Genomic DNA, 24,142 nt, shown 5'->3' on the forward strand with positions numbered 1-24,142 from the left:
TAAATTGCTTCCTTGTCCTCATTTGTAAGTCGCTTTGGATAAAAGTGTCTGCTAAATGACTAAATGTAAAACATAACATTCTGTGGTGCATTTGGTGAAGTACATTTGGCAAGCTTTATCTGCATTTAACTGTATCGTCTTACAGTAAATAGATCAGTGACATGCAGTCTCTGGGTCATTTAGAGTAAAGATTTTAGACATTCTTGGACCCTTTTAAAAGCTTCCAAACGGTTTGCTGCATTTATAAAGAACCCATGTCTTGGGGTTGTTCTGTATGATGTGATTGGACAGGAATTACAAGACTGATTTTTCTGATCTATAGGGACTGGCTGAGTAGAAAACTCAAAAGTAGTGATTGGAGGTTGAAGGAAAACAGTAGAGTACTGATACAGCACTAAAATGCACTCAAGAAAAATCCCCCCTTCCACCCCTACTCCCCTTTTCTAGATAGGGCATCACGGCAGCCCAGTTGTTAGCACGGTTGCCTCACTGCATGAGTGTCACTGGTTCAAGTGTTTACCAGGCCAGTTGACGTTTCTGCAGAGTTTACATGCTCTCCCCGTGCTTGTGTGGGTTTCTCCAGGTTCCTCCCACCATCCAAAGACATGCGACATAAGTGAATTGACTAAATCAAAGTAGCACCACTGGTAAACTCCTAGTCAGCTATATCTCTCATAGCTATTCCTAACTCATTATCCATAACAAGCAGGGGAGCTCTCAAGACCTACCTGAGCTCAAACTCCCCTCATGTCCAGGGCTCTCTCCCGGGACAGCATGCTTATTATCAATCATCAGCTTAGCGTGAACTCTTGAAAATTTAGTAAATTATTATTAAGAAAAGCTACTCAATTACAGTAATTTGAGTGTGTAATTTGTTACATGTTAGAACACCCAAAATAGATTTTGAGTCTTAATAAATTTGTAAAAACTACCATTTTAAATGCAGTTTAATATTTAAAATTTAGGCAGAAAATAAAATAAGCACAAACAATTGACACAAAAGATTTTGTGGTCTAAAAAGATTTAATAAAACAAACATTCAGCAGATAAAACAAACATTTAAGGACATCAGAATTAATATGCATAAAATCATATTAAATGGTATAAAGAGATATAAAAAGACTGAAAACAGAAATTCAGAAAAGAGTGCTCAGTGTCTGAGGCGAGTGCGTCGCGTGCGGGCGATGGGTGTCGTCACTTTAGGAGTCTCGCTCTCTGCCATGACAGCATCTGAAAAACCAAGTAGTGTGTTAAAGGAGTATATGTTTATGTATATATTACGTATACATGCATGAAAAGAGCCATAGCATCTGGCATGGAGAAAAACGCAAATGCATGTCGAGATGAAAAGCCGGTGTGTTAAATGCTCTCACCGCATGCATTTCAAAGTGAATACATTTGATACTTGGGGCTTTAGGTGTTGCCACCTTATTTGCCAGTGACTTGTACTTTTGTCACTGGCTGTGCACCCAGTTGTGATTGATGTGGATGCTTTTAAAAAAGGCTTTCTTTTCATGGCACAAAAAAAAATGTATACTGCAGTTAGATCATATAAAGTTTACAATTTATTTTTGCTACATTCTAAAACAGATGTTAAATACAGTAAAAAAAAAATTTCCTACAAAATTAAAGCAGACAATCTCATAGATTCCTGCACATTTACAAAATCCATAAGAGATAAAAATTGTGACTAACCCTCCTCCTCCTCTTCATCACTTGTGAAGGTGATGGCAGGTTTGGGACGAGCGCGAGATTTTCTTGGTGTAACGAGGTCACTGTCATCCACCTTGGGTTTACCACGGCCTGATGGATAAGGTAAAAGTATAAAGAGATTCATTTTAGAATAACTCAATGCATGCATTTGAAGAAGTAGATTCCCCCAACGCAAACTCCTCACCTCGTGTGGTTCTGCGCACACTCTTGGGTGGCTGTGGCGTGTGCAGATTTTGGCTTTGTGTATCGGTCTGCTGTTCCCTCTCCTCATTCTCCACGTTTTCCAGGCCTTTAGTGTGAACAGCAGTCAAACGCTTCTCGTAATCTTCAACCTGCGCCTAAATGAAAACAGCACAATTCTTTTAGCAAGCCACAATACACAGCAAATATTCTCTATCAATCTATCTATCTATCTATCTATCTATCTATCTATCTATCTATCTATCTATCTATCTATCTATATAAAAATAAATAATTATAATTTTTCTTTTTTTAAATTCCAACAGTGATTAGCTAGTGGTGTAAGGGATCACAAAATCTCATAGTTCGGATCACACTATGGTTTGAGTCACGGATGTGACCATTTTTTGGATCAGCAAAACAGGGAGAGGACAAAATTAATTTGCTTTCCATTTATTACAAAAACATTACTTCAAAAAACTTTTGGTTTTAACAAACAGACCTTAGAAGCTGTCATTTTAATAAAAAAAGAATCAAGAAAATAACCAGCTGAATAAACAGTAAAATATTCAATTCAATGGGAAAAATAAGCATTGCTACTGTTGCTGATAATGCTAAATCTATAAATCTAACATTAGGGGTGTCAAAATTAATTAATTAATACGCTATAGTGCAGTAGGTTAGCAATTAAAATGCTCCGACTACTTAGACAACTGAATAATTCACTGCGCGTCTTTCACTGGCACTGAAGTTACAGCAGAAGTCCCCATTTCATTGCTATTGAGAAAATGAAAGCTGTAAACTCCATTTCTGCCCCTCTCTCTCACTGTGGACCTTTGACCTGCCGTCGTGAGGTAACGTCTCCTCTCAGCTGTCACACACAATAGTTATGGATCCAGACACAAGCATGTCTGCAGTGAGTTTTCTTCACCACGTCTATCATCAATCAGCTGTGATCGCTGCTGCTGTCTAGTGTCACTCATTTATGAACAGCATCAGAGCCAAATCGCAGCCTTTTCTGTTGAGACTAAGCTGTTGTGACCAATCGCAGGCATTTAATAACGCTCTCCACAATGCTTAAAAAGCAAGCGGGATAATATTTACACTTGTTTATTTGCTATAAATGCTCATGTTGTTCTGTGCATTAAAAAAAGAATGTTAATTTTACCTGCTCAAAAAGGTATAGTTCATATATATATATATATATATATATATATATATATATATATATATATATATATATATATATATATATATATATATATATATATATATATATATATATATATATATATATATATAACAGTATTTAAGGACAAGATTGTATTATACACTTTAATACAAGAATTCTTATGCTGTGAAGTAAAATATAAAATTGTGTATGGAAAGCATTGTCAATGCACCGTGATATTGAATTGAACCGAATTGATGGCATGATAATCGTAACCGAACTGTGAGACCAGTTTAGGTTCACACCTCTAAACCTTATAATCTTGTACAACACATTTGTCTAATTTTTAATTAATGATTCAAATTCACTGATAAAACTGTGTATTATTTAAAGAACTATTCAGTGACATTTTTGATGGTTGTTTGTCGCCACCCATTGGATAAACAATGTAATTGCTACAACTTTCAACTGCGTTAAGTTGCATTAAGAGTGATTTTATTCTTTACCATAAACATCAGTATTCATATCTCAACTAGAATCGAAGTTCTTCTGTGTTATTTGATTGTTTGTAACTAACTGAAACGTGTAAACTGAATCTCTCTCGATCAAACACAGATTTGAATTACAAATTAAGGATTAAAGTAAAAAAACATAAGATAAGATAAAAAAAGTTATTAATCAATGTGTGAAGTCCGTTCCAAACTGTAGGTTGTGATCCATACACCCCTATTGAAAACACAGAGGTTTAGCACAATTATCAAATCGAAGACTAAATCATAATAATATACGATTACACAGGACTGTGAACTTTTGATGTGAGCAGCTCATGAAACCGCAATTTCAGCAGTTCTGAACAGCTCCGTTTACAGTAAATAAGCTACATTAACGCTCGTAACATGCCTTAAACTGTGGTTTGGCTCTTCGACGGAGTTTTGCTGCGATGGACAGCAGGGGCTGATAGACACCAGGCTCAGCTAGTTTATCACTGTAACAGTCCCAGCACTCCTGCAGCTTCTTGAAACCTCTCTCGCACACAGACAACAGTGACAGAGACACGGCTAGATCGGCCCACTGTCGCTCAGTCCTACAGAGAGGAAAAAGACAGGATACACGAGTGATTATGCTGCTTCAGACTGATTTGCTGCATATTTCTCTACCATACATTTTGTGAAAAACAGGATGTGCGCACAGTGGTATTTCCAAATTCACAGTGTTTGGTAAACAGTAGGTGAGTAGTACCTGAATGACCTACTACTACCACCAGCAAGATTCTGTAGTCCGCATTTAAAAAAGCGTACCAACCCATACCGTACCACTCAGTGGAAACGCGGCAAAAGAGAACCTTAACTCTGCTGAAATTTCAGTAGGATTTACCAAAACCAGTAGTTTTCATTGTGCAAGTAAGAGACAAAAACTAAGTAAAAATTGCACAAGTGCCTGACACTTACTTGGCAGTTCTGAATCGCTGGCAGAGCTTTTCCACTAAGCTCTCTGTCTGTCTCTCTTTAGTGATGTAGGAGAACAGTTGTCTGAGAGAGAAAGTGAAGCAGAAGTGATTAATGGCTTGCCATGCAGAACAAGTGAAACTACAAAAAGCGGCCTTAATGATCTCTCACTTCATGATGGTGTTGAAATCCTCCTCATTCATTCCACGTTCAGGATCAGATAATCGGCTGATGATGTCTGGCAGCAGGTTGTAGATGGCATTGTCCTGAAGATATGAGCAGAGTGTTGGAACTGGGGCTTGTTTTACATAGATATGAGGGGAATGAGTAGATGGTGGGTGGAACAGCTACCTTTGCAGAGAGCTCGTTGAAGAAGTTGAGAGCGAGGCTGGCGATGTGAGGCTCAGGATCCAGCAGGAGCACTGCCACCTCACTGACCTGACCTTTGACCTTCATTACATCCTTCAGCACCAGCTGGGTCAAAACCGTGATAGCGGTCAGACGCACAGACGCGTTCTCATCACTCAACCTGAAGACGAGGTAGAACAATTCATTAACCACCACAAAATTAAAATTACAGCTCTGCAACAAACTTTCAGATGACTAATCATGTAATAAATCTTTCTTACTAAATTCATAATTAAAAGTACGGATTATGCAAGGAATGCATAGATCAGCAGTTTTTAAATCAGACCCATTTTTTTGGGTTAGATCTACCTTGCATAAAGGTTGGGTGTCCAGGGCTCCAGGATGTTGGGAAAGCGGACTGTTAGATCACCAAGAGCAACAATTGTGTTGGCTCTGACAACAGGAAGTTGGGATTTCTCCAGCACAGTGAAGAGCAGTCGGATGTGGTCTTTACAAACAGCAGGGCTGGAAAAATAGATACAACATGTTCATTCACGATTCCAAAGTTTAGGGTTAGTGTTTTTATTTTTATTATTTTTATTTTTACACTTTAACATTAATTTTCAGAATCCTTTCAGATTTTGGAAAATCATGTTATGTTGTCGCTGCTGATGCCAATAAAATTAAGGGCTGCACAATATATTGTTTGAGCATCGATATCACAATGCGTGTATCCTCATGTCGCAGGATTAGATTTAGAAAGACTAAAAAGATATCATAAATAAAATGTTATCATTTTTAAATAATTTATACAATGACAATATTATTGTATATTTGATCATTTAATTTCTGTGCCTGAATACTGTTAAACTCTTCAGAAACCCATAAGCCACTGTTTATTTAATTTATCTGGCCATATAAAATTTTATAGAATTATTATATAATATAATTATTCCTACCACAATAAATAAAATAGCAAAAATTTAAATAAAATAATATTTTTTTTTTAAATAATAATTTTTAGTTAATTAAATAATAATATTTTATATATATATATATATATATATATATATATATATATATATATATATATATATATATATATATATATATATATATATATATATATATATATATATATATATATATATATATATATATATATATATAAATAAAAAGTAATGATAAAAATAAAATAAACTAGCAATGTCAGATTTTTCCAATATTGTGCAGCCCTATTAATATTGCAAAGTCTTAATGTAAATATTTCACAAAAAAAAAAAAAAAAAAAAAAAAGACCCAAAAACATGGCACGCTGCTACAGACCACTATTAGGACACATATTTTACTAAAAAGTGAGAAGTTGTTGTTTTTGCATTGTGTTATTTCGAGTAAATTCGTTCTTCCAGTTTAAAAATAAATTAAAGCTGCGTCATGGCCATGAGATCATTGTGTAAATTCCAGCATGGAGACTGGATGTCTGTACCGGCGGGTACAACGTGACGTTTTTGAGTTTTCAGCATTAATTCATGTCAAAGACTTGGTTCGAACCGATCAGCGCGCTTCTAAGCTATCATGTATATTAATGAAGTTGCACCTCATACACAATAGAGCACGCTGATTTCAAAATTTCTTTTCAAACCGTAAAGCCGCCTTTCCACTGCACACAATAAACAACAGACCGGAAGTCATTAATTTCCATTGCAGAGTAGTCCGGGAGATGCGTGGAGTTTCGATCATCTCCGTATGTGGAAAATTCAGATCTGAATTGAGCTGCGGATCCGCTGAAATATTTGAAATTCTGCAACCAGACCGTTGGCAACCGGCTGTGATGTATTTCAGTGTCAAAGCAGGTCCGTGCACACAAGATAAGAATTTAGTTTTTTTTTTAAACAGAAAAAAAAGTCTATATCGAGAAAACATTTCTATTCATAAATGAGTAATACAAATATTATCTTTTATGCTGTCTCCACATTCCCTCCAAAACTTTGTGGTCTATGAGTTTAGTATTCATTCATTAAACCATGGTAAACACACAGAGAATAAAGGCTCTTGCTTTTGCACTCCTTTATTTCGGACACTGCGAGAACAGCTTCTCTCCCATGGTGCACAACAAAACTGAAAATTGTGCGACTGCCACAAGGGGGCGTAATCCAACAGTCGTGTCCAAATGTCATGTGCAGTGGAAAGGCGGCATAAGAACAAAGGTGATCGAAATGTCGCAAAAACCACCAATTTCACTTTTGTAAAATATATATTTTTAGCAGTGTGCGACACATGACTGTCATCATCTCAAAAAATGTGTTTCGACGTTTCCTATAAAGTCTTACAGGCCTCATCTATTTGAATAGCAGTGCACTATAACATAATAGGAGAAATACCTGATCATCATGTACTGAGACAGAGCCAGGCAGGCAGCAGTGGTGAGCTGAGGATGGGAATATTTGCCTGGAGAGCTGCAAACTTTCACCAGCAAAGGCAGAAATGCACTGAGTATGTTCCCTTCTGCAAAAGAGAAGAATACCAATACAACAGGTTCAGTGCATCGAATAGACAATGCAACTTTATGAAGACTTCATTTTCTGTTTGATTAGATGTGCTTACCAGCTAATAACTCTGTTTCACAGATCTTGCGAATGAACTCTGCTTCGGTGTCTTCAGCTGATGCGCCCACCAGCCCGAGCTCCTCCTCCACACAGCTGTCATTGGCCCCCTAAAAGAAAAAGTCAGCGATTTGGTGAACATGAACAGCAGTTTAATGTGACTGTGGAGAAACAGGTAATCTTCTCTGACCTTTTTGCTGGCAGGTGCCTTTTCTTTCTCCTCTTTCTCTTCTTTTTCTCCTCTTCTCCTCCGAAGCTCAGAGCTGACGCTTCTTTCCAGGTGAGAAACCTGCCAGAAGGCCACTGCTCCACACAGAGACAGCACTTGCGCCAAGCTCACACAGTTCACTAGATGAAGAATGAGAACGTCAGCTTCATAATCCAGGGTTAACACTATGCAAAATGTCCAATTCCCTGACTTTAGAAATAAGGATAGGTCATGGAAAATGTAGCTTTTTAGTCATGCTAAAAAGCTGAATTTCTATGAGCCAGCCATCTTATTTGTCCATTTAGCAGCAACTTGGCCATTGTAAATTAAAATGAGTCCAGACTTTTGGTCTCATTCACTTCCTTTAATCAATAACTTTTGCTGCTTGATGTTCAAAATCAGTGTTTTAATATACAATGATCTTTCACTATAATGTTCACTTTCAGCAGCCTCGTGTATTTGTGTAATTTGACATGCTTTCTTTTTTTAGAGCACATTGTGTTGTGCGTCCTGATTGGCTGTAGACCCTTGCTAATCAATCTCCTCCATGCTGTGTCTCCTGTATAGTACAAAAACATGTTTAGCATGCCAAATTTACATAAATCTTCGATTGCAAGCAGTGTGACTCTGTGGGGAGAACTTTCAAACATACAGTCCAGTCCTTCAATGTCGACGAAACGTTCTGCACCAAAGGTTATTTTCAGAACGCAACTTCCCTAGGGACCACTGTACTGTTATTGCCGGTTGACAAGTGAGAAATTAATAAACTGGCATGGAAAAGACCAACCATAAGAATAAAGCAAAATGTGAATCGAAAATAATAAGTTACATTTGATGAAGGACTTTATAAAACGCACCATTCATTTTGAAGGAGTCACATTTTTTTCAAATTTAGACCATTTTAAACAGTCATGTTGAAAGAACTTTAATTAAATGTGTTGAGTTCCAAACGGATAATTAGATTTCTGAAATAATAATAAAATTACTTAAATTTAAGATTAAGTGAAGAATCTATATTTATTTTTGTTTTGGTCAATCACAGTATAATTGTTGAAATAACACCATAAACAAATTTCATTTTAAATTTAATTCAAGAACTTTCGGTCTGCACCCGGGTTCGTTTAGTTAGTTTTACAGTATGTTTAGCTAGTGTCAACTTGTATTCTGAACTTCGCTGCACATTCATGAACCGTACCCGAACAGAAAGACCATGATATGTGTATGTCTCCATTTTGGTGCTTTGCTTTCATGGCAGTCACCTAGCAACAGCTGTACACAATACAGCAGCTTGATGACGCAAGTGTACCAGGGTTTACAAGGAAAAAAGACAATGTGAACACAAACCAACTGAGAAGGTGACAATCCAACTTGGGTTTGGTCCAGGCAATTGAACCAAGTGTGAAAGCTCCCTCAGGGACCTATGTTTGTTTTTACGAACTTTCCATGCCTTGAATGCACGTTTCAAATTCAAGTACTTTCAAGATGTGCGGGAACCCCGTTTTTAAATACCATGATATTCCAGAAATTCCATGACCCCATGTGAAGTTGTGAACCCATTTACTTCATGTCCTACACTTAAGAACAGCACAGTACATTATAACTTGTAATGTAATTTATAAAAATGTATCTGTACCTTGTTCCTCAGAAACCTGAGATGCACCTTCTGGGAGCTGTGATTGGTCTGGTTCACCACCCTCTGTGATTTGCTCCAATAGAAGACGAGCAGAGCGCTGGAGAAGGCGGGAACACAGCTGGTCAGGGGACTCTGCTAGGAAGTAGATCAGACGAACGGCCTGTTCCATGAAGGTCTGCCAATGAGGGTCTGACTGGACCACTCCTGTTTAAACGAAGGTACAAATTTCACCAAACATGAGCTACATAAAAATTAGATACATAAACAGCGAATGAAAACCAGGTTTATATTTGGCATTAACAGATTTGCAAATTTAAGTTAAATATACGTCTTAATGGGTTATATGAATCTTGGTCAGGTTTTTTTCATTTATAGTGCACAAATCTAACATTCAACACAAAGACAGACTACATTTTGGAACACGTGTACTCAAAGCAAAAGTAAGCTGAAAGAACACACACCATCAACAATGGCCTGGGACAGACAGCTGAATAGATGGTGGTCCATAGGAAGCCTGAAGGGGACACCCTTGGATTGCTAAATCATGAAAATGTATTAGAATAATTTCTGAAAGAACATTTCACAATTCAGCTTTTCAATCACTGTAATAACTAACACTTCACCAGATTACTCAAATTTTTAATCAGGTGATTAGAACATTGATGAGCATAGAAGCTAGGGCTGGGTGATAAGGCAAAAATGCAGCCTCGAATTCTTTTCCATATTGAATAATAATGATATACATATTTCGATAGTTGTTAATGCTTCCAGATTTAAGAGTACCACAACAATGACTGAAGCCACAAAAATTAGAGGGTCCATTAAATGTTATGGCATATTTTCGGCGGCCGAAAATTTGGTCCACCTCTAAGATCAAGATTTCCATTGTTGCACATTTCTGCTGTGTGATTGGCTATTAGATCAATATAGAGTAAAAAAAGTAAAGAGCTTATCATTGTTATTGACAAATTTTATCGCGATTAGATGTAATACAATCAGCCCAGCCCTAATAAAAGCTTTTATAAAATGTGCATACATACCCTCACATGATCGGTTATATTAGTGATGGTGATGAGCGTATCCCGAGCCAGCAGATAATCTTCAGCAACCTTCTCACCCAGAGCGACAGAGCACAGCGTGTCCAAATTACTGAGAACAACCTCCCTCTCAGCACTAAACACACACATATGGATCCAGAGTGAAGTAATGTACATGTAGACAAACATCAAAACATTACAACAGCAACGAGAATGCCCTCAGATTACCAAAGAAGCAGCTCATAGCTCATTGGACACTGTAGAGAACCAAGTTTTAACCCGTGTCCACACACACACACACAACCATACACACAAATGACCGTTTTTCCCAATCTCTCTCCAACATTTCTCTGACTAAGAGCTTGATGGGAAAAACTTGTTTAATGTAGGCAGGCCCTTACAGCAAAGCAGCAATTCTCCGCTGCCCAGCCAAGATTACCAGCCAATAGGAACACAGGAGAGCTTGGACTCTTATCCACAGAGCTCGCATTCGCCTTGGTCTCATCATTGGGTAAAACTCAAATCACAATCCTTCTTAAACAGCCATAAAGCATTTAGACTGGTTTATACTCTGTCCGCAAGTTCACTTGGGTGCACGCAGCGAATGTGACATTGCGGTGTTGTCAGAAGTTTGCTTTGGGTGCACTCAACATCATATCGTCTAGCGATGTACATGTTATTTTTGTAATTTTGCATCCAAAGACCTCTAAACCCAAAACAATGGCCTGATGTGAGCTTCTTTAGGTTTCCTTTCAAGCGTTGAGCAAAAACAATGCATATATTTTGTGCACATGCTGTCCAAAGCTTTAAGTGTATTTTTTCTTGTATGAAAATGTTTTGTTTTAAGTATACAGTTAGCTTGAAAGTATAAGATGTAGCCCAACTGGACTAAAAGTAAACATTTTCATGAGTGTGCTCTAACCCCATCCACAAGACTATAACCTATTCATGTTATTTCTAGAACTAAATTCACTCATTTAGCAACTCTACTGGCAAACTTCACCAATCTTTCGTCATGACACTTAGTCTTACGGCCCATTCACACAGGACACCAGCGTCAACGCTTCCCATCCACTTTGGATGGATGACAAAGCGCTGCCGAACTGAATTGTGGGTCTGTTGGCACTGCTTCAGCAGCGTTGCTCACTGCAGAAGTTGGGGAGTTCTCAACTTTTCAAGCGCCAGCAAATCAGATCAAACAGTAGCTGATTGCGGACTTGCTTCATTGGCTGACGCTGCTATGACAATAGTGTTAGCCCCAACTTCAGACACGCCTCCTCAAGCATTGACACAGAAGCCCCGTGTGAATGCACAGTTAGAGTCTGTTACTTCGTATCGCCCCGTTACAAATAGAACAATGGCAGGCCTGTAGCCAGCCTGGTGAAAGAGGTGGTTCGTTTTGCAGTTATGCTTCTCATTTTCTATTTAATTATGGGATTTAAATACTGCATTTTGGTGACATTTTAAGCACAATTTTTAGCTGAATTAGCTTGTCGGATGGTCATCATATCCACACTATTTGATGTAAATCTTAAGGAAATATTTTTGAAACAATAAAAGAAATAGATTTAAAAAAAAGTTTTTTTTCTATAACATTTAAAAAGAATCTGTTAAAGTTTTTAATTTAAAAACTGTAGCCTATTGTTATTTATTAGGCAAATAAACTGCCCAGTAGAGATCTGCGTGGGACTGAATCTTTAATCCCGCTCATGTCAGGTTATTCCGCACCCAACCACTCCCACTGTAAATTCAGCCTTTGTTCACCTGCTGCCTGACCCACCCCGTTTACTACCCGACAGTTCCCGCTAAATGTAGATCTGGTTTCCAAAATCTCATGTTAAAATTGGATACTACCAAAAAAGCCAGTTTTGTTTGCATCTCTGTAATGAGACATGAGTGCCGCGTTTCGTGCGGTGAGGTTTATGGCTGGTGAGGCTTTTTCAAATTCAGATTTACAAACATATTCACTCAATATATTTGCCAACCGATTGTTTCATATATCAGCATTATTTCTATACGCAGGTACATTTTGTGCCAAGTAAGAATGTAAAATGCATAGCGATTAAATATGCCTCCCAAAGCTGGATGCTTCAGAGTCCAGATAGCCTATAATAGCCAGGAATGCAAACCTCTACTACCCAGCACCTTCAACTTTGGCCATTTGAATGATACTAATACTATTATAATGACAATATAATGAGAATGATACCAAACATAATAATAATAATAATAATAATAATGTACAGCTTCACGATTTTTCTAACCTTTCTAGTAAAAACGCACATTTGAAAATTCATTGATCATAGCAAAATTAGTATTTAAATTAAATCTAATTTGGGCCGTTTTTGGTCCTTCACACCTTTTTATTGGTCATTATTTGTTTAAAAAAAAAAAAAAGGTCCAAGATCTATAATAAGTTACTTATAAAATGTTTTTTTTTTTTTTTTTTTTTTAACAATACAGTAGTCAATACAAGTCACTTACATCATTCTTGCACAGCTGGATGTTGAACTCATAAAAAATAATTGTTTGCATTGACCAAAACTGATTAGCTGAAGTCAAACTGAAGCTACAGCCAACAGAGGATTCCGCTTGGTCGTAAAGCCTTTTTTTGATGGATAATTTATTATTTATGGAGGTATAGCAGTCAAAATAGGACAAATGAGCTCATGTATGGGATCACGTCAAGTCTGGATGCAATCACAAATGTGGACCCAGACAAAAGTATAAATCAGCCTTTAAGGGGTGACCAGTTTGAGTGTCTCACCGTGCTGCCATGCCCAGCAGAAGCACTGCAGCTCTCCTGTGAAGTGCTTTAGTCTCACGTTTACCAGAAAACCTTTCCCACAAAACCTGCATCACTGAAGTCTGCAGGGCGCTCTCGCTGCTGAAAAACTCCTGCACCTGGAGCAAGAGGAAATACAATGTCAAAAGAAGAATAAAAGTACAAGGACTGCTGCTCACACATTGAGCTAAAAAAACACTCACTATTTCCTCCAGACATTGGATGGTCCCCAAAGAAGCATCGACCATCAGATCTGACAGGCTGTCTACTAGAGTGTGAGCTTTGGCTCTGATGGGAGAAGAAATTAAATTGAGCTACGACAATATGATGTTCTTTCAGTCTGAAGGAACAAACCAAAACTTTCGCAGACCTGGTGTTGTCACCGTGAGGGTTAAGGTACAGGCGTCTGTAGGCCTGGATGACAGCATCTTTGATGGTAACATCAGTGGACCAGACCAGAGGCAGCATCTTTCTGACCCCACACACAGAATCGGCCACGCTGAACTCAAACGCTGTAACGCAGAACTGCACCGCTTCCTGCACAACTGAGAGAGGGAGACCAATCAGAGTAAATCAAACACTGTCAGCCTTAGTCACAATGAAAGATGCAACAGATATTACGCATGTTCAACTTGTAGATCTGACTTTAGAACTATTAAGATCTGCAGAGTAAATGCAGCAGAAATGTCCAGTATTTGAATTAATAGAGGAGACATTAAACGGATAGATAATCCGAATATTAATTAATATTTATTATCCATCAATTCCATAGCAGTACAAGTTAATTTTTGGTAGCACAAAGACATTTTAAAGACTTTTGGCACTAAACATTGTATTTTAAAGAACGTCACAGATTTAACAACATGAGAATTGCAAATGACAATTTTCTTTTTGGAATGAACTATCCCATTAAGACTGATGAGGCTAGAAAAATTACTTTGCATTCATTTATACATCTGCAAGATGAATAAAGCTTTTTAATTGATGTTTAGTTTGTACAATTTGAAAAATCTGAAGGTTAAAAAAAAAAAAAAAAAAAAAAAAAAAAAAAAAAAAAACATACATTAAAAAAAAATAAAATATATAATAAATAATAATAATAAAATACTAATAATAACAAATAGAAATATGAATTTATTATCATACATACAAACATACATGCAACAATGAAAATTGCTTTGAAATTTGATTAAGCTCTCAGCCACGCAGATTACTAAAATTAATTTTGATATACATTTACAGTAGGAAACTTGCAAAGAATCTTCATTAAACATTGATATAAGATTACTCTATAATTGACCCATAAAATGTAATTTGTCTATTGGCAAACAAATATACCCATGCAACAATGTTTTGTGGTCCAGTGTCACATATTATTGTTACTCACTTGTAGTAGTTTTCCAGTACAGCATGTTGTTAATAACAGCGATGGCTCTTTCCACTTGAAGAGCAAAGCACTCCGTATCTTTCAAGTACTGAACTAACATCTCTTGCTTCTTCAGTTCACTCTCCCCGCCTTCAATCTCCTTCTGTGGTGTGGGAGGAGCATCACTGAATACTGCTTCAGGGGTCTCCTCTTCTGGACCTGAGAGGAGTCACAGAAGGAAGCCTCAATTATAATTTGATCAAGGAACCCTGATTTAGGCTGGTGAGACCCTGAACAGTTTTCTGTCCAGAATAACACTTTAAATAACTTCTTAAATGTAATGCATACCTTTAAAAAGTGTTGCAAGTGTACTGATGAGGGATTCTGCATTCAAGTCAGCCAAATCTGAGAAGAATGAGGACTCTGGAAACAGTAAATGAGCCCGCATGCACAGACCCACTGCCTTCCTGCAGAGGAATAAACACCACACGTGACATGCCTGTGTCCAGCAGTAGGCATGAGAGAATGTGTGTTAACTAATGGACATGTACTTGTATTTGCTTTCTCGGAGAAGCTGAGCGATTTGGACAGCGGTGTCTCTGTCACTTCCATCTTCCTCTGCAGCTTCCTCCTCTGCTTCATCATCCTCTTCCTCACTGCCAGGTTCCAAAAGTGCCTTCACAGTCAGCTCCACCTCAGGCTTCATCGCATCCCACAGGTCAGTTGCTGTTATGACTGCAACTACAAATACAAAGCTTAAATTATACAGCCGAACAAAGGAATCACTGATGGAATCTGGCATAATCGGTTTCAAAAGCAACATACCAGGCACTTGCTCTGCTTGAGCATCTCTCATCTCTTTTAATTTGGCCATCTCTTTTTCCAGGGGCTTCTTTAGGTCTACACTGCTCAGCTTAACATTGAGAAAACAAAAGCCGGATCATTTGACTTCTGGGTAAGGCAACTAGTTAGTGTAATCAGAGAAAATCATTGTGAAGTTTTGAAAATAAAACAGCTTATTTAAATAGACTTTAAATTGTAATTTATCCCTGTGGTTACAGCACTGATTCAGAGTATATACAGGAATCAGAGAGTGAAATTCAATACCTTTTAAGACTCTCCATACTTAATACCTTATAACCACTTTTCAACCGGAAACACTGGCAAGATTTTAACCTGCAGTATGTTTACTAATTATTATTGTAGGAAACAAATCCAAAACTAAAACATTATTTATATACTGAATAAAAAAAATTAAATCTAGCTAATTCAGCAGGTTGGTGCCCAAAGAACTGCCGAAATAATGGTGTTGCCTTGGTTACTGCAGTAAACAAAGCAGCATTATGTCAAATCTAGCAGGAATTCATTGATTTCATAAACTACACAGCATCCTGATATTCGCAGATTTAATTCAGGCAAATTTTAGCATACAATCATACATTGCACAATCAAAAATTAGGTAAAAATTAATACCTTACAAAATAGCATTTAAGATTTTAATACTTTAAGGGCCTTAAATTTCTCTACATTGATTTCTCGACTTTTAATACTTTAAGACCCCACGTACACCCGGTCATTACTCTAGTCACACGACCCTTAAGATATTATTCTAATATAATAATTATACCCTAAAAACATTATTTGTCTCATGATATTTTTTGTCTTACTATACGTCTTATATTGATATCAGGGTTTCCACATATTTCAGAGTTACATTTAAGACATTAAGACGGTTATGAAAGAAATTTTAAACTCATAAAGGGTTAAACGCAAAAGGAATTTTTCAAATGGCTCAGATAGAAAAGATTATTATAATTGAAGACAATATTAGAACAATAATTTAATATTATACATTTTAAATGTGGTGTAAAAACACACAAGCTCTACTCGTATCCATACACTTGTTAAAAAAAAATAATGTTTTAAAAACTATAATAAACTAAATCCATGCAAAACAATCTGTTCAGGTTGGTGTCCTTAGCAGTAAATATATGGAGCACTTTTAAACAAATGTTATTAAAAGGCCAATAATTAAACCATTATGATAGAGTTGAAAATTACTAAGTAACTAAGTAATTAAGTTTAAAGTTTTATTGAGATGGATTGTTGGTGATTGTATGGGTTTTGGTGAGATTGGGTAGCAATACATAAATAAAGAGAAATTAACTGGTTTAAAAAAAAAAAGAAAAAAAAAAAAAGACCTACAACACTTTTTTTTAGGAGTTTAAAGCCTAAAATTAAGATTCAAGACATTTTAAGACCCCGCGGAAACCCTGTGATATGCTTCATAATGATTGTAAAAATATTTTTTGAATATTATTTAATAATAGAATGTATAAAAGAAATGCAATGCAATTTTAAAATGAAAAAAAAAAAGGAACAAATTTCCAAACTAGCGAAAATTTATAATAATTTTTAACAGTAGTGCCTCTAAACGAGTTAAACGAATCATGTTCGTACCTTGCAGCTGTAAGGGTTATGAGCAATGAAGGCGGCCAGCAGCTGGATAGCGCTCTTACACACATTCACAGACTTATCACCCAGACGGCCAACAGTCAGCTCCATAACCTCAGTGTATCTGCTCAATGGTAAGGCCTGACGGGTGGAGGTGGTTAGATTTATAAATTAAAAAAAAAAAAAAAAAAAAAAAAAAACACACACACAGTTAAAGGAAAAAACAACAACATGCTTACCTTGCTGTTGACAATACGTGTATAGACCTGGAGAACACGTGCTCGGACATGTGAGTGGGCATCATGGATGTGCTCCTGCAGTGTGTCCAGAAAGCGATCTCGACTTGCGCGAGCAGAATCATCCAACTTATCACCAGACAGAACCCGGACCAGAACCTCACCGAGAATTTCACACACAGCCACACGCAAGCTCGGACTCTGTTTAAACACATTAAGAGTCATAAACTAAATTATAAAAGAAAAAAGAAACTTTGTTTCTGTGATTGCCCTCAGATTACCAAAGACAGAGCTCAATGCCGACAGAAACAATGCAGAAAACCAAGACTCAACCTGTGATCCTTCACACACATTAAATGTACGCCCTCACTTTTACACTTCCCCCATTTCTTTAAAAGGAAATTTCGAAGGAAAGGGCTTGTTGAATATAGGCAGGCCCTTACAGCAAGACAGCAAACCTTCGCAGTCCAGCCAAGATTACCAGCCAATAGAAGCACAGGAGAGCTCACACTCTAATTCAGGGGCTCGCATTCGCCTTGGTCTCATCATTGGGCAAAATCAATGCAAAAAAGAAACATGTATAACATTACCTCTCCTTCCAGATGTGTCAGGAGAACACTGATGTTGGGGATCATGGTTTCAGGAACCAGAGTACCGAGTTCAGACAGAAAGCTGGAGAAAGCCTTCACACCTGAACCTTCTCTGGCCAGCTCCTCACTTGACTTCTGACCGATCTCTCTGAAACACATAGATGATGTTTGATGTATCAGACTTTAAAGCACTCCCTCTTAACTGACTTTGTATATTACATGCACGGTCATAGCAACCAGTTCTCCAATGAGTAAGTAGAGTATCATTTAGATGATTAAACTTTACCTCATGATCTCTCCAACAATAGCTTTAACGCCATACTCTGTGCTCCAGGCGGCCACAGCTTGAGCACACACTGACGCCAGCTGCTCGAAGTGCTGCAAGAGCTGGATCACCTTCACACAAGCTCCTGTAAAACACCAAGGACATTTTCAGGACACCATGTTTGCCATTTAAGGTGGGTGTACGCAGTGCAATGTTTGCTGTTGTGTGATTTTGTTCGTCACGATGGCCATCATTGATGCTTGTGGAGTATACCATGTGAGGAACTTACAAGCTGTGAATAATAATCTACCATGGCAATTCTTTTTATTTTAATTTTTTTTACAAACTTATGACAAGTGCATGTATGGAGTTATATTGCCGCAAAAAGCCACAGCCATGTCACGCTGCAGCCCAAGACAGGTTACTCACTGAAGCAAAGCAAGGCTGAGCCTGGTCATTTCCTGAATGGGAGACCCTATGGGAAAACTAGCTTGCTGTTAGAAGTGGTATTAGTGAGGCCAGCAGCGGGCGCACAAACTGTGGTCTGCATGGGTCCTAATGCCCCAGTATAGTGAAAGGGATGCTATACTGTCAGTGAGTGCAATCTTTTGTATGAGACGTTAAACCAAGGGTGGTTCTGTGGTCATTAAAAATATCATGGCACTTCTTGTAACCAGGGCTTGTAACCCCGGTGTCCTGGTCAAATTCCCTTCATCAGCCCTTAGCCATCATGGCCTTCCAATCATCCCCATACACTCAATTGGCTCTATCACCATCTTTCCTCTCCACCAATAGCTGGTGTGTGCACTGGGGCCGCTGTCCTGTGGCTGTAGTCACATCTTCCTAGTAAATGCTACACTGGTGGTGGTGTGGAGAGACCCCCCTTCATGATTGTGAAGCACTTTTGGTGTATGGTCATACACGATATATAACACATATTTTGACATTAACAAATTGTTAGCATGCAAAGTTTGTGCAAAAAAAAAAAAAAAGATCATTTTGAGAATGCAAAAATGACAAGTGTCAACAATTCGATTGTTCCACAAAAAGATTGTCGAGCACACAAAATGACTTGTGGGCGTGAAAATTAAGTCCGAAAAAGATCATGTTTTGAGAGCCCAAAATGACTTGATCTGCATGTGTTAATTCTGCGAGCAAAAGAAAATGTAGAGCGCACAAAATGACGTGTGCGCATTAACAATTGTGTTAATTTTGTACGAAAGTTTGTTTTGAGCGTGAAAAATGACAAGCATTAACAATTCTGCGCGCAAAAGATTGGCGTTTTGAGCATGTAAAATGACCTAATTTTGGGTTTGTGTTGGTGAAAAAGATGTTGAGCACACAAAACAAGCAGTAACAATTCTGCGCACAAAAGATCATGTCGAGCACACAAAATAACTTGTGTATTAACAATTCTGTGCGAAAAAATATCATGTTTTGAGCATGCAAAATGACTTGTGCGCATACGTTAATATTGCAACCAAAAGATAAGAGCACACAAAATGACTTGTGTGCGTGTTAACTGTGCACAAAAGATCACATTAAGTGTGCAATATGACTTCTTGTATGCGCTGTAACAATTTTGCGCACAAAATAACCTGTTATGAGTTTATGTTGGTTTTTCTGCTCTAAAAAAAATAGTTGAGTACGCATAATGACAAGCGTTAACAATTCTGCGCACAAAAGATCATACTGAGTGCACAAAATGACGTGTGTGTTAATTTGTGCTTAATTCTGGCGCAAAAGATTGTGTTGAGCGCACAAAAGATTGTGTTTTGAGCATGCAAAAGGACCTGTTTTATGGGTTTGTGTTGAGCAATAGTCAGCCTAACATTGCAACAAGTCATTTTGCTCTCACAAAACATGATCTTTTGCGCACAGAATTGTAGCACAAATATAACTCCATACACGTGGACATACTAAGCAAAATTTGCACTATCTTTACACCATTTGCAAAGTCACTCTTGACTGTGAAATGTCCATGTAATAAACCCACCCAACATGTGATTGTATTTCTTCACCATGATCCCAAGCACATGAATGATGGCATCTCTGGTAGACTTGTTCTTCATGTGGCTTATGGTGGGGTTTTCCAGGAGTTTATAGCAACAGCATGTCACGCAGCTATATAAATTGACAACACAAAGTCACACTTGACAATAATCCTGACGATAAAGGAGGCATTTAAATTCATATACATTTAAAAGGCGACATGTGTTACCTGACAAATTCCTCCTCCACTAGAGACAGACTCCAGAGTGTGCGAATGTCCAGCTGCAGCAATTGAGTCAAACACTGAAGAACGGTGTCTCTTTCACTGTCCCACTGCAAGAGATCTTTTCCAACCGCTTTATCCTTCTTACGACCCTGAAAAGACACCCAAATATGTTAATATATGTTGTATACAGTCAAGATGCTCATAAAAAAATACTTCTGTTGCCCTCAGATTACCAAAGAAGATGTTCACAGCTGATGGGCCCATTAGGAAATGCAACTCTATGCCGACTGACACATTTACACACACTCAGACGCACACACATACACACTGTAAGCTGCCCAATCACACACAAGTTTCCACATCTAGCAGAAAACTGCTTAATGACTGAGAGCTAGAATTTAGAAATATAGGTGGGCCCTTACAGCAGCGCAGCCAATCTCCACTGCTCTGCCAAGATTACCCACCAATCAGAAAGCAAGAGAACACAAGACCCCTGCCAATCAGCTCGTATTAGCCTTATTCTCATCATAGGGCATAGCTTGAAATAAAACAAATATGCCAATGCTACCTTGCTGGGTGCTGTGACAATAGTCTCTCTATTGGAGTCACTCTCAAGTGTTTCTGTGAGTTTGCAGAGCAGGAAGACGCTCATTTTAACAGCGTTGAGCTGCTGTTTGCGATCCACAGACGACAAAGTGCCCGCCATTAGAAGAGTTGGCAGGGAAACAGACAGGCCTCTGACCACTGAAAACAGAGCATTGTGAGAAACGTAGTCACTCCATTACACAGATTTAGAAGATCTCCAAAAAGGTTTGACCATGAAAATATTTACCTTGAATCAGCAACTCCAGTATGTCTTCCTTCACCGCAACATCAACTGTGCGACAGTGCCTGAACAAGTCAGATAAAGAGGTTGATTTTTAATACAGCTAACCATTTATTGTTGCATTTAGTGCAATTTTATTATTCCGAGTAGGCCTGACAATTAAATATTCAGTTAACCATGTAATTGTCTTTACAAAAAAGGCCCTTTATCAGAATCAGATTAAGTTTTATTGCCAAATGTGCTCACACACACAAGGAATTTGTTTTGGCTATATGATTTATTCAATACTATCAAAGTAATATTTTTAATGTTTATTGATGCAAAATGCTTAATTATCATAGATTTTTTATTTCTATTATAAAAATTTAGTAGATCAAACCATCACAATTAACAGTGACGTTAATAATTGAGAGAGGCCTAAATTCAATATTCCTTTCCTGTCATGCATTGTTTGGTGTTTTCAAACATGGCCTAATAAAACATATCACAAGTTAAAGTTATATTTTCACATTTAAAAAAATTGTTCACCCAAAATTCTGTGGGAGCCAGCAACCAGCATTTAATTTAAGTTATTTTGTGTTCAACAGTAGAAAAACAAAAAGGTTTAAACGCACATGAGGGAAAGTAAATAATAGAGAGTAAATAAGATAACTTGCATTTTTGTGTAATCTACCCCTTTAACAGCTGCTAAAAAGGTAATGTAGGTTTTCCTTTTCTTTATTTAACACAAACTATCACATAAGGTATTTTATAAGTCTTTATAAGGCATTAGACATTGTACATAATGTAAATATTTCTATATTGGGTGCATAAATACACAAAAATATGAATGGTAATGTTTGTCCACGCTCACTTTAAAACACTGTACGCTGTGTCAAAATGCTCCAGGATACTAAGAGGCCCTTGACTTCTCATTGCTGCTTTAAAACCTTGATAAAAGTGAGAGAATAAAATGATTAAACCCATAAAGATAACAGACCCAATGAATACATACATAGATGAAAGAAAATTATCACTTACTATTAATGTGAGATGGAAGCTGTTTAGCAGAGAGCACATCCTGAACCACATACTGATTAACAGCACCAGACTTAACCAGATCATCCAAACAAACCGGAACCATAAAATCCCACGACATCACTGCACACCTAAACAAGTGGGCAATGTAAACATAAAAACGGCTAGCTTACATATATAGTCCATCCGTTTTATTAGAGGCATTGGTCATGAACTTAACGGTCTCATTTAACAAACATTAAATAAAGAGATCGAAAGCTATAGTTTTATCGGTAACGTTCCAGCGAAATCAACATGTTTGTTTTCTTTGACAGGGTAAGCTAACGTGCTACGCTAATCCATAATATAAATAAACTAAACTAAAACATACCAAACTTCTAAAGGTATAAACAGATAAAATGACCAATTTAAAACTCACCGTGTAAAAATTACCGATTTATTACAAACGGGTCCTGATAAGAGATAACACTACGAAGAAAGTTGGCTACACTGGCTGAACGGTTTGAGTCGCAGCTCCTTTGAATTTCACACAGCGCGCCAAAGGAAGTGCGTCTTCACCCCGCCCACTCACAAGCACCGCCCCAAACTAAAACGGCGTCCACAGTTTAAAATGTAATTACTTTCATAGTAAAAAACAACAACAACAATAAGGCTTAGGTAAAAACAGCCAATGTATAACTCTAAGTTCTCCCGCCAGACTAATGTTTTGAAAGACAACATATGCATATGTAAATGTTTAGTGCAATGTTGTAAAACAAGACAAATGTTCAGTTATCAAATTTAGAGAGACTGGATAACTTTATGAAAAAGTTGTTTTAAAAAGTAAAACGCTTTATACTTTTCTGTTTTACATCCTATCCCATATATAGTAAACATATGTTGAAACCATACAAAAGATAGCGCAAATATAGATTTGCTAAATAGTTGGAGCAATTACTTGCAATAATTACAAATATTATTTTGTATATTTTAAAATATATATTTAAAATGTGTTTTCTATGTTTAAAAGTGTATTTTAATGCATTTCAAAAATATTTGTCTGATTTTACGGTAACATGTCAAATTGGAAGAAAGGCGTTCCACTATTTGCCTGCCACGTGACAGGTAAAAAATAGTTACATCTGTAAAGATGTGCATGGGTTTTTTTCCAGTTCCGTATACGATATATTTCCGTGGAACATTTAATTTACACTATGAATCCCTACTCACGTATTAAAAATGTTGTATCAACGTTTTACAGACGTTGGATGAGTTTACAGGACAATCATCGTTAATGAAGCTCAGCACAACAATGGCTGCGAATGGTGCAAATAGGACAATCATCCTTTAAAAAGTTGATAATAGCCTTATGGGCAGTTTAAATGATGATGAGTCTTTAATAAAGTGGTGCTGTTGATTTTGATTGCAAAGGCCTGTAGCAGCAGTACATGAATACTTTATGCCTAGTTCATTTTAATTCATCTTTATGGTGTCAAAGCCTTTTTTACAGTCTATGGTCAAAGCAGCTTAACATAGAAGTTCTAGTAAATTGAAACCGCTTTAGTCAAGTTTTCATTAGTTCACAAATACATGACATAAATATATGTGAAATAGATGTACAACTTTACTTTTGCAAACTCTACACTTTAATTTATTAAATTACGCACTAGCAGAATTATTTGGTCAGTACACTCTTAAATTATAAATATATATTTTATATAAATGTAAATTCTGAATATAGTGTACTGGATATATAATTCAGTACACTATTTAAGTTTTAACTGTTTTAACACATTTTGATCTGTTTTATTTGTTTTAATCATTTTTTTCTTTGTTTTTTAAGTTCTAGTAAATTGAAACTGCTTTAGTCAAGTTTTCAGTAGTTCTCAAATACATGATATAAGTATATGTTAAATAGATGTACAACTTTACTTTTGCAAACTCTACATTTTATAATTATTATATCTACACTTAAATTATTAAATAACACACTAGTAGATTTATTTGATCAATACACTATTAAATTCTGAATATATAAACTGAATGTATATATTATATAAATATAAAT

General features: G+C 37.0%; 1 protein-coding gene and 3 non-coding genes across 4 annotated transcripts; all 4 read right to left on the reverse strand.

Annotated features, from left to right (window-relative positions):
- Positions 1–1,013: 1,013 nt before the first annotated feature.
- Positions 1,014–22,624, reverse strand: ncapd2 (non-SMC condensin I complex, subunit D2). Its single transcript, XM_056480591.1, has 32 exons — positions 22,514–22,624; positions 22,099–22,226; positions 21,932–22,007; positions 21,085–21,143; positions 20,821–20,996; positions 20,256–20,401; positions 20,031–20,158; positions 18,056–18,179; positions 17,770–17,917; positions 17,183–17,380; positions 16,950–17,084; positions 15,315–15,402; positions 15,041–15,230; positions 14,838–14,956; positions 14,511–14,708; positions 13,494–13,668; positions 13,327–13,411; positions 13,106–13,242; positions 10,342–10,474; positions 9,763–9,838; positions 9,302–9,505; positions 7,651–7,808; positions 7,462–7,570; positions 7,239–7,362; positions 5,227–5,382; positions 4,861–5,038; positions 4,681–4,775; positions 4,513–4,593; positions 3,965–4,148; positions 1,898–2,051; positions 1,696–1,803; positions 1,014–1,230 (listed from the first exon to the last, which is right to left on the reverse strand). The coding sequence occupies exons 2-32, from the start codon at positions 22,214–22,216 to the stop codon at positions 1,151–1,153; spliced, it is 4,140 nt and encodes a 1,379-aa protein (XP_056336566.1). The 5' UTR covers positions 22,217–22,226; positions 22,514–22,624; the 3' UTR covers positions 1,014–1,150.
- Positions 10,553–10,851, reverse strand: LOC130215158 (small nucleolar RNA U85). The gene has a single exon (XR_008835672.1). It is a non-coding gene; the product is annotated as a small nucleolar RNA U85 (small nucleolar RNA).
- Positions 17,447–17,733, reverse strand: LOC130215151 (small nucleolar RNA U85). The gene has a single exon (XR_008835670.1). It is a non-coding gene; the product is annotated as a small nucleolar RNA U85 (small nucleolar RNA).
- On the reverse strand, positions 20,472–20,786 carry LOC130215167 (small nucleolar RNA U85). The gene has a single exon (XR_008835673.1). It is a non-coding gene; the product is annotated as a small nucleolar RNA U85 (small nucleolar RNA).
- Positions 22,625–24,142: the final 1,518 nt, after the last annotated feature.

The sequence above is a fragment of the Danio aesculapii genome, chromosome 2 (assembly GCF_903798145.1).
Source record: "Danio aesculapii chromosome 2, fDanAes4.1, whole genome shotgun sequence".
NCBI classification, from domain to species: Eukaryota; Metazoa; Chordata; class Actinopteri; order Cypriniformes; family Danionidae; genus Danio; species Danio aesculapii.

Excerpts from the sequence above, each read along its gene's own strand:
- ncapd2 (XM_056480591.1), bottom strand. The coding sequence starts at position 22,216 with ATGTCGTGGGATTTTATGGTTCCGGTTTGTTTGGATGATCTGGTTAAG. Across the intron at positions 18,180-20,030 it reads GAAATACAATCACATGTTGG|GAGCTTGTGTGAAGGTGATC; the intron begins GTGGGTTTATTA and ends GGTGTTTTACAG. Across the intron at positions 2,052-3,964 it reads GAGCCAAACCACAGTTTAAG|GCGCAGGTTGAAGATTACGA; the intron begins GCATGTTACGAG and ends GTTTTCATTTAG.